This window comes from Agelaius phoeniceus, chromosome Z (genome assembly GCF_051311805.1).
Source record: "Agelaius phoeniceus isolate bAgePho1 chromosome Z, bAgePho1.hap1, whole genome shotgun sequence".
Taxonomy (NCBI): domain Eukaryota; kingdom Metazoa; phylum Chordata; class Aves; order Passeriformes; family Icteridae; genus Agelaius; species Agelaius phoeniceus.
Window position 1 is genome coordinate 47,079,395 of NC_135303.1, and position 15,330 is coordinate 47,094,724.

At 40.0% G+C, this 15,330-nt stretch overlaps 1 protein-coding gene and 1 long non-coding RNA gene across 2 annotated transcripts in view; both read right to left on the reverse strand.

Annotated features, from left to right (window-relative positions):
- MTAP (methylthioadenosine phosphorylase) overlaps positions 1–8,803 on the reverse strand; it is a 32,354-nt gene extending 23,551 nt beyond the window's left edge. The window contains exons 1-2 of the mRNA XM_054652059.2: positions 8,617–8,803; positions 3,578–3,664 (exon numbers count right to left, since the gene is read on the reverse strand). Coding sequence (XP_054508034.1) covers positions 3,578–3,664; positions 8,617–8,655 — 126 coding nt within the window. The 5' untranslated portion in view covers positions 8,656–8,803. The remainder of the gene's footprint in view (positions 1–3,577; positions 3,665–8,616) is intronic.
- Positions 8,804–11,093: 2,290 nt separating this feature from the next.
- LOC143692033 (uncharacterized) overlaps positions 11,094–15,330 on the reverse strand; it is a 39,832-nt gene continuing 35,595 nt past the window's right edge. The window contains exon 5 of the long non-coding RNA XR_013179893.1: positions 11,094–14,436. This is a non-coding gene — a long non-coding RNA (uncharacterized LOC143692033). The remainder of the gene's footprint in view (positions 14,437–15,330) is intronic.

Here is a 15,330-nt window from a genome sequence, read left to right on the forward strand (position 1 = left end):
GATGCAAGCAAAAATCACTCAATTGAAAGGTGGAACTACCCCCTGTTTGTTTGCCAGATATATTTATGACCAGAAAAAACCACAGAGCCCCTACAACAATTTTCTAGAGTGGGAAGATCTCTTGCCCACCAGGGAAGGTGATTCAGAATCAAGATCTGTCATCCAGAAAGGAAGAGAATCTAACTGAAAATATATTCTGAAAAAAGCTTTTAGGAGCTTCAAAATTCAATGATGAGGATAAAATTGCTTGGAACAGCCTCTATTATCCTGTAGGAGACTAATATTTTCCATATCTGGAGATAGAATCTCAAAAGGTTTTGGGATATTTTCCATATCCCAAAGATATAACTCATAGAATGCTAAATTTTTGATGTAGTGAAAATGGAGGAAGCCAAGGAGAAAAGACAGCAGTAATATTAAGAGCTGTAAGTAAGTATACTTAGTTTTTTTTAAAAACTCTTGTTCTGCATTTTCACTATTACTAATGTAACTTGATAGATCATAGAGGACCAACGTCAACATAGAGAACAGCAAAAAATTGTCATAATAGTTTCTTTTAAACCTTTCCATATTTCCCACATTCCCTAATGCTAAATTTTGTAGTTAAATGATTCTTAGGATTCAAGAAGGCCAAAGCAGAAGACAATTCAAAAACTCTCTATAAAGAAAAAGTAAGCTATTATTAATCTTTTAAAAGAAAAGAAAATAGCAATTTTCATTAAAGAAAAATGTATTTTGCTGCTGTCAAATGTCAAAGGTGCCAAGGAACATCTACCCCAGAAAGCTTTTCAGTCAAAAATCTTTTCTTGTCTAGAAACTTAAGAATTAAAGGTTAAAGTGAAATGGAATTATACACTTTGCATTTTTACACGACAGAAGGAAACAGACATACATTCTAGTAACTATGCCTTGCAATTTCCTTTTGATATTCATTCATTCATTCTCATTCTTCCTAGTTTTGCTTGAACTAAATAGGTTGATGTTTCATGTCTGTTTCTCAGGAAATCAAAGGCCACAAAATTCTGAAGTTTATTTAAATTAAACCCTTTACTTCTTAAAATTTCAGGCAGATTATGTCTCCACTGATTTCACAGCTCTATGAAAAAGTATCTTTATGGCAGAAAAGTCCCAATTTGGTTGGAACAGTAACAATTGAGAACAAAACATACCTTTAGGAAACTATAAACTTCTAAACTTTTCCAGGCACACTTCAATAAAAATAAAACTGCCCTCTTGCATTCAGCAATAGCTGTTCTCCTCAACTATGTAGATCTAAAATGAATGGTAGGTTGTGTAACACCTCCTTCCTGAATACTAAATAGTCTCAGCAGCAAAGTAAGAGAATATTGATCCACCTACTTATAATTAATAATACTAATTGAATTTGAGGCTTTTTTTCTTCAATCAAAATCCACTGCACTTTGTGCAACTGTAACTTGTGGACTAAGCTCTGCACATCTTACAGTAAGTCTGAATCATCAGCTGAACTGCAAACTGCATTTAGTTGCTGAAGTTAATGTGATTCTATACAGGAGGAAATCTACATTAAACAACTATCAGGTCAATGGCCTGATTATCAGAAGTTCAGATCTATAGAGAGAAAGAAGGAAGACAGGCCATTACAGGTAAAAGGATAAAAGCTTCCTGTTTGGCTGTGCTGTCTTTGACTGTGTCCTGACTCCATTTAGGTCAGTTTAAAAGGCCCAGTTCAACTCAGGACATTATCTCAAATTCAGGCTTGGATTCATACCATGGTATCTCAGTTCTATTCTCATCCCCCTCACAAAAAGAAAAAAATTTCACGAGCTCTTATGTTTTAAGTTCAGCCTATGCTAAATATGTAACATGCAGGTTCAGACACAGGCAGTCCATTGATTAAGGTCTCTCACAATCCACAACAGGCACCAACATTAATTTTTTGCTATTTATGTTACATTCTGTGAAGAACACAGAAAAAAACCCCAAACCACTAGATAAGCTACTTATTAGTTAAAAGAAAATAGTAAAAAAGCCCTCTATACTGACCAAAGCTGCACGGCCGATGAAGATTATCTCACTCCTTCATGCAGGAGCCATCCTGCAAGTATTCCTACTCTTCCCAGGAACACTGAACCCTACTGTAGGCCACTTACTGCACTGCAGAATTTGCATTCCCCAAATCCTGTGACACCTCAATGCTGTGACAGAACAGATCTTCAAATTCCATGCTGCCACTGTGCCCTTAACTCTGATCTGAACAGAACTCTGTGAGGGAGAAGTGTTCCATCTGTCCTAGATAGGAAAGCTTCAGTTTATATCTGCTACAAGCATAGTATTACTTCTGCTTTGTCAGCAGTCTCCAAACACATCCATGCTGTGATGAACATCCATGATTCTCAAGAAACAGGAAATGCAATGGCAACTGCTTTGGTTTATCCAGTGGATTCTCCTTCAGACCAAAGCTGGCTACTTTTGGAAGCCAGAGTAAAGAAAACAGAGGAGGTAAGTTCCCTTCATTCTACTACAATTTGTTCACTAATTCTGAAAGAGGATAGAAAAGTCAAGTGCATTCTTCTGATTATGTTTTCACTTCCTTTAATATACTTCCCCTTCCTATGGTGTGGATACAAACTCCTCTTGCTCTTCATACTCCATTTTAAAGCATTTTTGAGTGGAGGCATGGATTTGGTTTTCAATCACACACCATACCACTGAGTTTTCTGGCAAGCTTCCAGTAACAAAATAGCACTTGCTATCAGATACCAGATTTTTTTGTATGTATACCAGCATACACTGATAGACTGCATAAGATATAATTCCAATGGCAATTATAAAGCACCCAGACTCCCCATGTCCTATGACATGATTATCTAAGATCCAATTCTTCTATGAGCTTCATGTGACAACTAGAACATCCTTCCCCCTTGACTTCCTGCCTATAAAACTCCCTCATCTTTTGTCTTGCCTGGTTGTACAATAAATGCCTTGTGCCAGGAATTGTCCTTCAAAATGTACCCAGCGCTGCTTATAGAGCAACAGCCCCAGCCACCACTCCCTTCTGCTGAAGGAAAAGGGCGGAAGCAATGTAAAGGAGAATTGTTTAGGTGTACCAGCCTCACAAATACCATTTCAGAGCTTAATTTTCAAATAATTTTCAAATGATGTGGGTATAAGCATGATCTTACATTGGCATGTAAAACATAATTCATTAGTTACAGGGGAAAATGGTATCTCATATACCTCAAAGGAGAGTTTTCTGCAATTCAGAAAGGTTCCTGGACCAATCTGATAGATAATACATGTCATGCATCAGTACAAAATTGAAAGAGAGGGTTTATCCCTTGATTGCAAATTCAGCAGTGAGTTTCTAAATTCATCCAATCTACAAATGAGAAGAGGTACAGCCTCCTTTGCACATAATCTTTGCAATAATACTTTGTTTTTGCAAACTAAGAATCCCACAATTCATAGCAACTAAAAATAGTTGTGCCAGCACCTCCTTTATACGTTCATTTACCACCCTGAAAATTCTTAAAGCATACAAACATCTTGAGAATTGGCAAAAACTTTCAGTAATAAATAAATAGATTATACAGACCTTGCCATAAGGAGTGTCAACATATTTTTCTGTTCTTCCTTCTAAGATATCCGGATCATCCAGGCCAGTTCCACCAATAATTCCAATCTTACACAGAAAGTACATATTAGTCTTCTTGCAATTCACATTTAACTGCATGCTTGAAAAACTAAGGAAGCTACAAAGTGTATCTTCTTCTCGGGATGAAGATAGAGAACAGATCAACAAATCATATTATGCTCACCACATTTTTCCAGAATGCAAATTTCAAATACCTGATTTTAAACAACTGTATTTAGCTTGCCAATTTCTTACCCCATGATTCTCCTCTTTAAGTACCACATTAAAAAGCTATGAAAAAATGCACAAAGATGTGCCATTAAACATTTATTTCCAATATATAAATTAAGACTATTTGGGAATGCCTGTAATGAGTGAGAAATGCATGTAGAAAGCCCATTAAAACAAAGGGGTTTTCTTTATATAGACAAAAAGTCTTATATATAACCACCATACTGAATATCAGGCTGTCATAGTTTTAAGCCCAGCTGGAAGTTAAACACCACACAGCCACTTACTCAAACCCTCCTTCTTTCCTCCTGCACTCTGGTGGAACAGGGAGTGGAATCAAAGTAAAACTTATATGTTGATATAAGAAAAGCTTAATAACTGAAAATAAAGTAAAACATTATAACAAGGGTAAATGATGTAATAATAATAAAAAAGGGAAAAACTAGCGATGCACAACACAATTGCTCTGCACCCATTGACAAATGCCAGATCCTATTCCCAAATCCAGAATGACCACCCTCTGGGTAACTCCCTCAGTTTATATAGTGGGCATGACATTCCATGGTGTAGAATATCCCTTCAATCAGTTTAGGTCACCTGTCCCAGCTATGCTCCTTCCCAGTTTTGTTTGCGTACTCCCTCCACTCCCTCCCTGGCACAGCATGAGACCGGGAAAAAAGAAGTCCTTGATTTAGGATTAACATGACTCAGCAAAACCCACAACATCAGTGTGTTATCAACACCAATCTTATTCTGAATCCAAAACAGAGCACTAGAACAGCGACTGAGGGGAAATTTTTACTATAGCCATAACCAGAACACAGGCATTTCTATATGGTATTATACCTCCAAAAGAAAGAAAACTTTGTGGGGGAAAAAATAAAAATTAGTTTTTTGTGCTGACTCGACAAAATCTAAGAGTTTTCCCATTTAAAATCCCATTTGTGTTTTTTTATTTGCCTGTGATTGCATATTCCAGCTAAGAAAAATGCATCTGATTTTTCTTGTTTCTAGTTCGTCATTGAAAAGTAACTTGTTTTTTGTCTCTCAAGGATAATTAGATTTTCAATCAAATTAAGATTTTTCTGGAATTCAGAACACTTGTAACTCTTTGGACGGAATTGTTATTGTCAAGCTTTTCACAACTGAAAGCTTAGTAATGGTACTTAAAAGTTATGTCACCAGGTATCACACATAGAGAAAAAAGAGTGCCTCTTTTTTTTTTCTTCACTCTGATCAGTTGTTGCAAAGTTTGTATCACTTTCAAGCTGAATACATATCATGACTGATTTGCTTCAAAATCTGAAACCATGACTGATTTGCTTCAAAATCTGAACCTTTGTGACGTAACTTATTGCCACAAAGACTGAAAATTTCCCAAGTAAACCTTCCAGACTCCAACATACAACCCCTCCTTCCACAACACGCAGAGAGCTGTCTCTTACTCCAGCTTTTTCTTACTTTCACATTCGTAGAGATCCCATCTGTTCAACCACTGTATTAGCTGGCTCATTAAGCACTTCTTTTCAACAATGAGAGGCTCTGTGGTCTTGGTTACAAATACCTCTTTAACAAAGCTTTCTACAGCCGGTGGTGTAAACGCTGATACATGAAACGGTTTCAACCGGCCTCCCACTTCCTTCTGCTACCCCCCTGTGGAGCACGAGAAGTAGTGCAAAGGAAAACAGCAGTGCTAACCCACACACTCCGACCCGGAATGCACACACAAGCTTAAGGGAAGACCCAGACCACTGTTTGCAGTAATATTGATGGGTCTGTTCCCGTGTTACTAGTGTTGCTTAGCTATCACAAAGGTTCTGATGTGGATTTCTCGTGAAAATCCTGAAAACTATGTACACTTTAGGATGAATAACAAATTGCCTTAAGAATTGTGAAAGGTCTGTAACAGGAACAACCACAAAAATCAAAATCAAGAAAAGACTATCCTTGTCAATGTTCATGCATATATTCAGTAAACACTTGCTACATTGCCAGAGGACAGGACCAAAATGGTGCCTTTCTTATTTTTTTCAATCTAGGAGGGGAAAAAAAAGGTTCCTTCAGTCACTTTACTGGTTTTAGCTGGGTATAACACTAGTGGCCTATGACTTAGGATACAAAAGGGAACTGAACTTTTACCTCTAGCAAAGTGAAAATTGTTGGGACTGAGGAAAAATGTGCAATGCTGGAGAGAGCAGCTACAGATGCACAACATAAAAGTTACTTTGGAACTGCAGTGCTTTAAGGTTATTATAAACACACAGATCCATCACAGTAACAGACTGTTCCTGTACAGAAAGCAGCACGCCTGGCCTGTGGCAGCATAGGCCTGATGTGGCTGCTCTCACATTTGCTCTCAGGCTCCATAACTCAGGGGCTGCAGCGGCATCAATACCTACTTTGGCTGCACTGTTCAGTTCCTGCCCAGGATTTTACACCAATAGCCCTGCAGTCAGAAATTGCAGGCTGCAATGAGCTTGCAAAATATCCACAGCTCCCAGGGCGCAGAACCCAAAGCACAGACAACCTAGACTATGTTGAGCTTGTTGAGCTTTCTTACCCACTGCAAACTTACCACAGTGGCAGTCAGGCTACCTGAGGCAACCCTGGATAGAGAAATGCTGGGCTCACTTATAATTCACTGGAGAGCTACTTCAGTGGAAGAAAAGTTAGGCAGCAGAGATTTCTGAAGTAGCTGCTTCTCCAACCGTGTAAGGTCAACTTGGAGCTAGCAGCTCTAATCCTAAAATTAATTTTACCTGACAATTATTTTTCCTCCAGTTCACATGATCTCCAGAAATACTATTTGTATCTGGGAACTAGACAGAAAAATTTGATTCTATACTAAATTTTGCTTTCCAAATCTCCTAGTGAATTATCAAAACGAATGCAAATGCTCTAGGCTCAGTGGGAGAAATACCCTACATCCTGGCTCCAGCCAGGATAGGAATAATTTTTGCAGTAGTCTGCAAGGGCCGTGACTAGGACCTGGACGTTATTCTACAAGACCTAGTCTCATTTTCCAAAGACAGGGGAAGGGCCCGGGGTCAGGGCAGCATTACAATTGAGTATTTTTGGGCTGTGCATAGTGGTGAGCAGTTGCATATTAGCTGCTCACCTCTCTCAATTATATAGTTGTTATTACTGTTTTTCTTATCTTGTTGTTTCCAGTAAATTGTTCTTATCTCAACCCATGATCTGCACCTTTTGTGCTTCCAACTCTCCTCTCATTCTGCTGCAGGGGATGGGGAGATGTGTGGTTTGGAGTGGCTTCAGTGGGAACACTAAATTGGAGAGTGTCATGTCTAAACCACAACACCCCGGTCAGGGGTGCTGACTTCTATTCCCAGCTGCCAGCCCAGGAGCCGAACACATGGGAAGGCAGAGAGGATGTGACCAAGGAAGAAGAGTTTCACCTTTCCTCAAAAGCCAGAGAACTGACCTCACACCTAGGAATGACTTCAAGAATGGAAAGATGTAAGACTGTATTCTCCATTTCAGACTTTGCATCCTACAAAGGGACACAAAGGATATAACTTGTAAAATTTAATGGAGCCTGTATCAAAGGTAATTTGGAATTAAATCTCAAGCAAAATGGCATTACAATAGAGTGAATCTCAAACAGTGGGGTGAAGAGCATCAGAAGTGAAACCTAACAAAAAGTTATAACAACAGTAACTACAAAAATCAAACCCATTTCTCATCAAAGTCCAAGTAACAATCACACTAAAGTGTGTATGCCTTTCTTCATGTGGTGTTTGGTGAACTTCTCCAAGGTTTAAGTGAAAAGCATAGTGGTATCTCTGTAGTGACAGCCTACACTTGTTCATCTGCGGGTCTTAAACTAGTACATATCATGATCATCTATGGGTCTTTTTGACAACTAACCACACACAAATCCTTCTGTATTCCTCTCTTCCATTTTGGGGATACTAAGAAAGGGACGAGGATGGCATTACAAATAATTTTGCTTAAAAGGAGACAAACATCAAGCTGAGTATAAGTTGTACTTAAGAGAATAAATCCGTACACTAGGAGACAGGCTCTAACTGTTTTCTACATCCAAAAGGACTGGAATTTTTTACTTCATGGCAGAAAAATAATGCACAGTTTGTGAAAACTCGAATTTCAGCCTGAGTAGCGGCTTGCTCACCCCTGGTGCCATCACCGCTCTAAGCAGCTCTTCAAACCCACAAGAAATGAGTCTTAAGAGAAGAAGTTTTGCTTTGCTTACTTCTACCAAAGCTTAGAGCTCCGTGCACGTTTAAAAACAGAGCCCAGAGCTACAGGCCCGCCACGATCCCTCTCACTGACAAACCCAACACACCGCACATGGGTAAGATAACCGGAAAAGGCGATTTCTCCGAATTAAAAAAAAATAAAAAAAAAAAAATTGTCCCTTCCGGGACGGCCGCGGGCGCCCCTGCACGGGCCTTGGCGAGGAAGCGCTCGGGCGGGCGCCGCCCCCCAGAGCCGCGGCTCCCCCGCGCTCCCGGGCCCGCTCCCGACAGGCAGCGCAGCAGGAGGGTGGGAAGGCGGCGGGAAGCGGGAAAAATGCAGCGGGCAGGAGGGAGAGAAGGAGGAAGGAAGCAAGCAAGCAGAGAAGGCAGCGCCTCTCGGCACGCGGTCGGCAGCGTGGGAGGGCAGCGGGACGGCCTTCGCCATCTGGCTCCCGCACCCGCCCCGAGACGGCGGCGGGGAGGGTTTGCGGGCGACGATGGACGCCACTCCCTCCCTCCTGAGGCGCCGCTGGCCGGAAGCACGCTTACCTTCACAGGCACGGAGGCGGCAGCGGCGGCGGCGGCCATGCTGGCGGGAGGGCGGGGCGGTGCCGCGGGGGCCGCGTTCAGCCCGCCGGGGAAGGGCGCCGCGCGCCGCCAGGGGGCAGCACCCGCCCGCGCTGTGGCCCGGAAGCGCCGCGAGCCCGGGAGCGCCGGGCCGTGAGGGGAACGGGAGCCGTGCCGTGCCCAACGCCGCAAGCCCGTCGTGCTTGCTCCTTAATCCTTCCCACCCGCAGGCTCCGCGGCGACTCTGGGAGCCTCCGCTGCGTGGAGCCGGAGTGGTGCTACGGGAGGTGTGATGGAAATAGCTTGTCTACCTAAAGGTGCAACTGTGTGCTCAGATTGCCGAACCCTGGCTCGGTCTCTCTGAAAACGTAATTGTCAGAGGGTCTATATTTCAGTCGGATTTCAGTCGGACCGCCTTTCCATATTCCCGAAAACAGCGGTTTATTTGACTTCGCGCCCCTCCACCCCCCATTCAAATCCTTGGATTTGCCAACAGAGGTGGAGCCACACATGCCCGAAGCAAAAAAACCCCAGCAACACGAAGCGAAAAAGTGCTAATTAGCCTTGGAGTGCCAAAACGGCAAAATGAGAGCTAAATTCTAATTCTAACCTACATGAAAATTCCTAATTTAGAATATTTTTAACTAAGTAAAAGAGGTTTGTTTTAATTAAAAAAACCTAATTAATTTAGAGTTCTAATGTACTCTGAATTAAGGGTTGTCTTTTCAGTACCCAAAGAGGTGTCTGAGAACAAACTGGAGCACATTTTGCAAAATAGAAAAATAGTTCTTTTTGAAGTACAGACACATAGAAAGTTTACACATGTTTAGCTCTCCAAGCTAAACGCAAGCTAAACGATGTTCATGCTAAACATGGATGTTTAGCTCTCCAAGCTAAACAGAGCTTGCAGTGATAGAAAAAGATAGACATTTTATTGTGTATTAATACTTAAGATTTTCCTATCTGTGGTATTTTTCTTGTTGCTACCAGTCCAATACATTTAGTTTACATTTGTAAGAACATTTGTTTTACTGTACCATAATCCTACATTTTGAGACACATCAATAGTTTTTATATATTTATGCATTTTATTGCTATAGGTATTACAAATTTATATCTATATTTTTACTAAAATGTATAGCTTTCAAAAAGAGCCACTATCTTGTTAATTGAGAGTACTTGCTTGTAAAAGTGTTTGATATATTTTCTTTGAAGCAACTTTATCGACTGGAGACACCTTGGCCACCAGTCATGCTATTCTCACATGCCACTTAACCTGTCTGTTAAAAACTGTCAGTGTTTGCTAGTAAATGCAGGCTCAGATTCATCACTGGACATACGTCCTACATTTTAACTGCTACGATCTTGAGGTAGTTCCTTGTATACAGAAAGAAATGGATATATCCAATAACTTAAGGCAGTAGGAGCTAGTGCTGAACTCACGCTTCAGCTGGAATGTGCTCTCTGTGCAGCTTTAAACACTTTTGAACGCTTCTTTTTTTAAACACTGTCTTTGGTGTGTGCTGGCGATCTCGGTTCGCTGCTGGGATGTGTGTTACAAAGGCTGAAACTTTCTTACTGCAGTCAAAATGTAGACCATACTGGTAACAAATTTACTTTGGAAAATCGTGACATAAAGAGAAAGAAGGGCATGAGTGATGCTACATCTTAACTTCTTCAGTTGAAGTTACAGCTAACTTCTTTTATGGCTTCAGTGTGTAGCCATAATACCACAATACGACTGAAATTTGCCATGTATTTCTTTTTCTGTTGAAGGCATATTTTCTGCTTTTAGTGTACAGAATCTTTTAATGAATAATTCTTGGCAAGTCTTTCTGTTTAATCCTACAGTTCTCCTCTGCTGAATTTCTTATAAAAAGCTTGTTACAGGACTACTAGAGATGTTGCAACTTCAGTTCACAATTCCATTTATGGCATTGCAGAAAAGAGTGCCGTAAAATAAAGTGATAGGTTTGTATTTTCCCAGAGATCGCATTTTGTACTTCATATTCTAAATGATGAATTGTAAATCCATTTATCTGAATAAAAAGAACATTTATATGATGTTTCATTTTTTCAAAAATAAAATAAATGCACAATTATTTGGAATTTCTCTGCTTTGATTTTGCAGTGTTTTTGTTGGCTTTGTCTCATGGGCAGTGTTTCCTTAGCTGAAGTTAAAATAATGTGTAAAAATAATTTAACCATTACACCATTCAAAAAATACAAAAGAACATTTAGATGAAAATAGGTAGTTAATATATCAGATGAATGCCTTTCAAACTTAAATATAAAGTAATTTTTCTATGTCTCAAGGGGAATTTTTGTGGAGCTCTACATGTAGTCAATACCTGAAAACCCTGAAAGTCCTTAGAAGTCTGGGAAGACCTGACAATTTAAGTCCTCCACAACTATTCTAACAGTTTTGGTCGTAGGGCTGACAGAATTTGGAAACCTTGATCACATGGACAGAAACATGTTAGTGTAAGAAACACTTTAATTACAAAAATAGTATATTATTTAGGTAAATATAGAAAACAGTTTGTGTGTAGGAAGATAATTCTTCACAGTACAAACCAAAGCTGAGAAAAGGTCTGTTGCGGGCATTAAGATGTAGTGACCCTTGAGTTTTAATCCCTCTTCAGACATCAAATACTTTTGTCTATATGCATAATTTAAACTCTGTCCCTCCTGAAGTCAGAATTGTGATAGTAATCAACATCAACTGTGTTAAGGGGTGTTCAGATTAGCTAAAATGTATTTGTGAGAATGCTTTGAAGATGAAAAGCTCTGTATCAAGGTAAAAGGTCTTACTTTTTTTATTACGACAAAAGTTTCTGTAAAGAAATAACAGTGCTTTGTACACATAGCTGAGCTTTGAATTGCTTTTGCTAATGTTACTTCAAAGAAACAGTATTTGCATGGAAGAAGGGAAAATAAAGCCTCAGTCAAGTCCAGTTTACCTTCTCCATTCATTCTTGCCTATCTCCCTGTCAAGAGTTCCCATTATGCTGTATTGCTTGTTGACTTTGTTGTTTCTGCCCTAAAAGTTCACAGAATGTTTTAAATAGTGATGGGATATTGCACACGTTAAAAGAAGAATATTCTGTGTCAGACAAAATTTGACCCAAAAAGGAAACCCATATTTGCCATTTGCTCTTACTGAGAAAGACTGGCTTTCTCTTTCACAGTCCATGTTGCTTTCATCTTTGCTCCTGTATACTGGAAACAATTTTCTGGCCCCAGTCCTCAAAATAATGATTTATGATTTCAACTGACTTCAAAGAAAAATTAATTTCTGTGTTTCATGTTAGGAAAAATAACTTTTAAAGAACAAATAAGCTTAAGGACTAGTGTACATAAGCATCTGAGTCAGGTTCAAGAATATTTGAAAATTAAAGTTTCAAACTCTTTATTGGAATCTACTACCGAAACTGCTAGTTTATTGATTCTACAGATGTCATGTGGAGCAGAGGGGTCTGTGAACCCTCAACAGCATGCCAGCAAAAGGCTAACTGAGGAAGTTCGAAAGACCTTTATCAGGAGCTGAAAACATCTGTCTTTACACTGACTCTGCTGTGGGATTGTAACAGTTTACATTGGTCCATACATTTGTAAAATGAGCAGCTGGGTTTCCCCTAATTTGAAACAAGTGGAAGTGTCTTGAAGGGACCATTTTAGCAAAACAAACATCAGAAAATTCCCTCTCTAGCATGGCTTTTTTCACAAGGAGGAACCATGAAGAAGATGACCTCATCATCTTCAAAGCTGAGATGTGCTTCTTTGCACTAAATAACCTTAATTTAATGAAGATTGCACAGTCCACAGACAGAGCAACTCTGGCATTTACAAAAGAGAATTTTTCATCTTACAGATAATTTACTGATATAATAACTCTGAAAGCGTACACGCAAAGAAACACACAGTGTGAGCTCAGGTATGTCAAATGCACAAGATAAGATAGTGGAGTTCAGAAACTTGACTTTTGACATTACTGACATAAGCTAGTTCAGAAGATAAAATGCAAACTGCAATTATGTGGTCATACTTTTCTTCCTGATTGTAATGTAAGGACTCAAAACCCCCATAACCTTCAGTGATGCTACAGAGAAAATGGAACCTCAGATCATGTAGGAAATGGTTACAGAATATAAGCATTATTTTAATTAATAGCTGCATTGGTCTGCTTAGTGTTAAGATGTGAGTGATTCTCTCTAATTTGGCCCACATACCAGTTAATTAGGTTTTTTTTCATGAAACATGAGTGCATCCATATCACCTGTTCATAGAAGTGCTTATAAAACTAATGTAGGTAGCTAGAGTAAAAGCTGCCTTCCCATGTGTCTTGGCTGGAACTTGCTCCTCTAGCACATGCTTCTACTTCCAGCATTTTTCTAACCTACATATCAGCTTAGGTCCCACCACACAGGTATTAAAAGGAGAAAAGTGAAAAAGAGTGGCCTAAGTATTTAATTGGTTTATGCTGAGATATGGTTATTCAAACCCCAGCTGGATTTTGTTTTCCTATATCCCTCTTTCACTGCATCTTGACTTCAGGTGCCTTCCTTGGCTCTGCTCAGGCATCACTTCTGAATGGTCTTGATTAAAAGTTAGGTCCTGGCCCAGGAGGCACAGTGACTGAGAGGCTGCTTGCCTACCTCCTCCTGGCCATGGGCGTGTGGGTACTCACTGCTGACCTAATAAATAAATATTACATGCCCATCCCACACAGCTGTGCTCTGGATGGGACCAGATCTTCACCTTTTTGATGCCTCTGCCTGCTTCCATTTAGTGGGCTTGCAGTACCATTTCCCTGTCATTAGCTCCCTGGTCCAGCAGGTCCTTTGTGGAGGTGAATAGAGTCTGAGCATTTAATGCTTAGATCTGAGGTTTGCCAGTGCTTCTAGTCAATGTAGTGGTTCTGTGCCAAATAAAACCCACAACACTCTTACACGTGTGTCCATTGTAGGTACAGATTATGTCCTTCAGCAACGTGATTTATGTCTAGCAGCAGAATAGCTCCTTTTTATTGTGTGGGTGGCTTCTTTGCTAATGTAGCCTGTGTAGCAATGCTAGCTAAACTGTGGTGTATGCCAACTTCTGGCTCATCATTCAGGTTTAAATAGCAATTAAATATTACTTTTGTGCATGTTAAATGAAAAAATAAGCTTTTTTATGTCTTCTTTATATTGCTATCTTCCAAAATGATAAAGGAATTTTGAGATGAGAAGGTGTGAGCTTAAAATACAATTTAATTCATTAACTATTGTAAAATATTTTGAGGGAAGCTAAAAAGGTATTTAAAATTTTATACCTAATAATTTAGTTGATCTAAGTTGATCTAGTGTCATAAGAGGAGTAACATAAATCCTCTGATCAGAGAACATATACTTTCTAGCTGAGTAAAGGGGTAATGCTTTGAATAATGTGTTGATGTCTGCTGGTATTTATTGTCTATGGCATTCATCTTATTGTAGTTTAGAAATATGCAATATTATAAAATATCGTCTCCTAACAACACCCAAATGAGACGGTAAAACTACTTATGATACATAGGCTAAAGGGTTGATAAAAAAAATAGGTCACTGTGTCAAAATACTGAAGATCTCAGCCTCACGTCTTTGAATAGGTGATCAGTTAATGGAGAAAGCTGCACACTTTGTAGTGAGATCAAAGTGCCCCAAATGTCAAGAGAAACATAAGGAGTAACTTTCACGCCGTCCCTGTTACAGTGTGAGTCAGGCAAACCTGAGCAGAAGAGCCATGGTATCACACCAAGTAGTTCTGCCATGGTCTGCACATCTGCAAACAGAAGGAAAATAATTTCCCAAGACCATTTTTCAGGAGAATTCTCTGGTTCTCAGTCAATCACTAAGGTGCATCCTGAGACATCACTGCCCAGGCATGAGTTCCATTCAGTTTCAGGGCACAAGGGAAAAACTCTTTGACTGTAACAGGAAATCTCCATGCTGAGGAAGCTTCCCTGTCCAACCACCCAGGAGCCACTCTGGCAGTCACATTTGCACCACCTGAGCTGGGATCCCTTTGCAGCTACATCTCCCTGCTCACAGTCAGACCAGCATTCCTCACTGGCTCAACCCCAAGTTTCCTAAAACAAAGTCTCACATGTCAAGATCTTTAAAATAGTTTAATCTTGGTGTGATAACTAAATAACAAGATAATAGCTCAAGCTGGTGCCTCTGAGGAGGGACACTGAGCAAAGGAACCCCATGGCTTTTATACTTTCACAGTCTAAGCACACCAAAGTCTCCCTTTTCATCCAGAGCCCTCGGATCCTGCTGTGCCTCAGTGTCCCATCCCTTGGCCAGCCACAGGTCCCTGTGCCCTCTGATGTGCAAAGGGTCAGCAGTCCACGGCCTCTTGCGTCTTGCTTAGGCTCAGGCCCATGTCCTGGCAGAGCTCAGTCTGCAGCCTGCACTACAGCTTGCACACTGAGCTGTCTGCACTGAGTACATTTAACACCCATCAGATGCTCATGTGACAGAAATAGTTTTCAGCAGATGAAATTTTGTCTATCCATCTAATTTTCACTATTTGTCTTTGAGCAAGATTTAAGAGACAGCTATAAGGTAAAAATTTGGGTTCTTGGGATCAACATCCTTTTCTGTTTTTTTTTAGCTGCTAAACGAGTTGAACATGATTAACAAGAGTATTGATGTGCAGGATGTTTCTCTT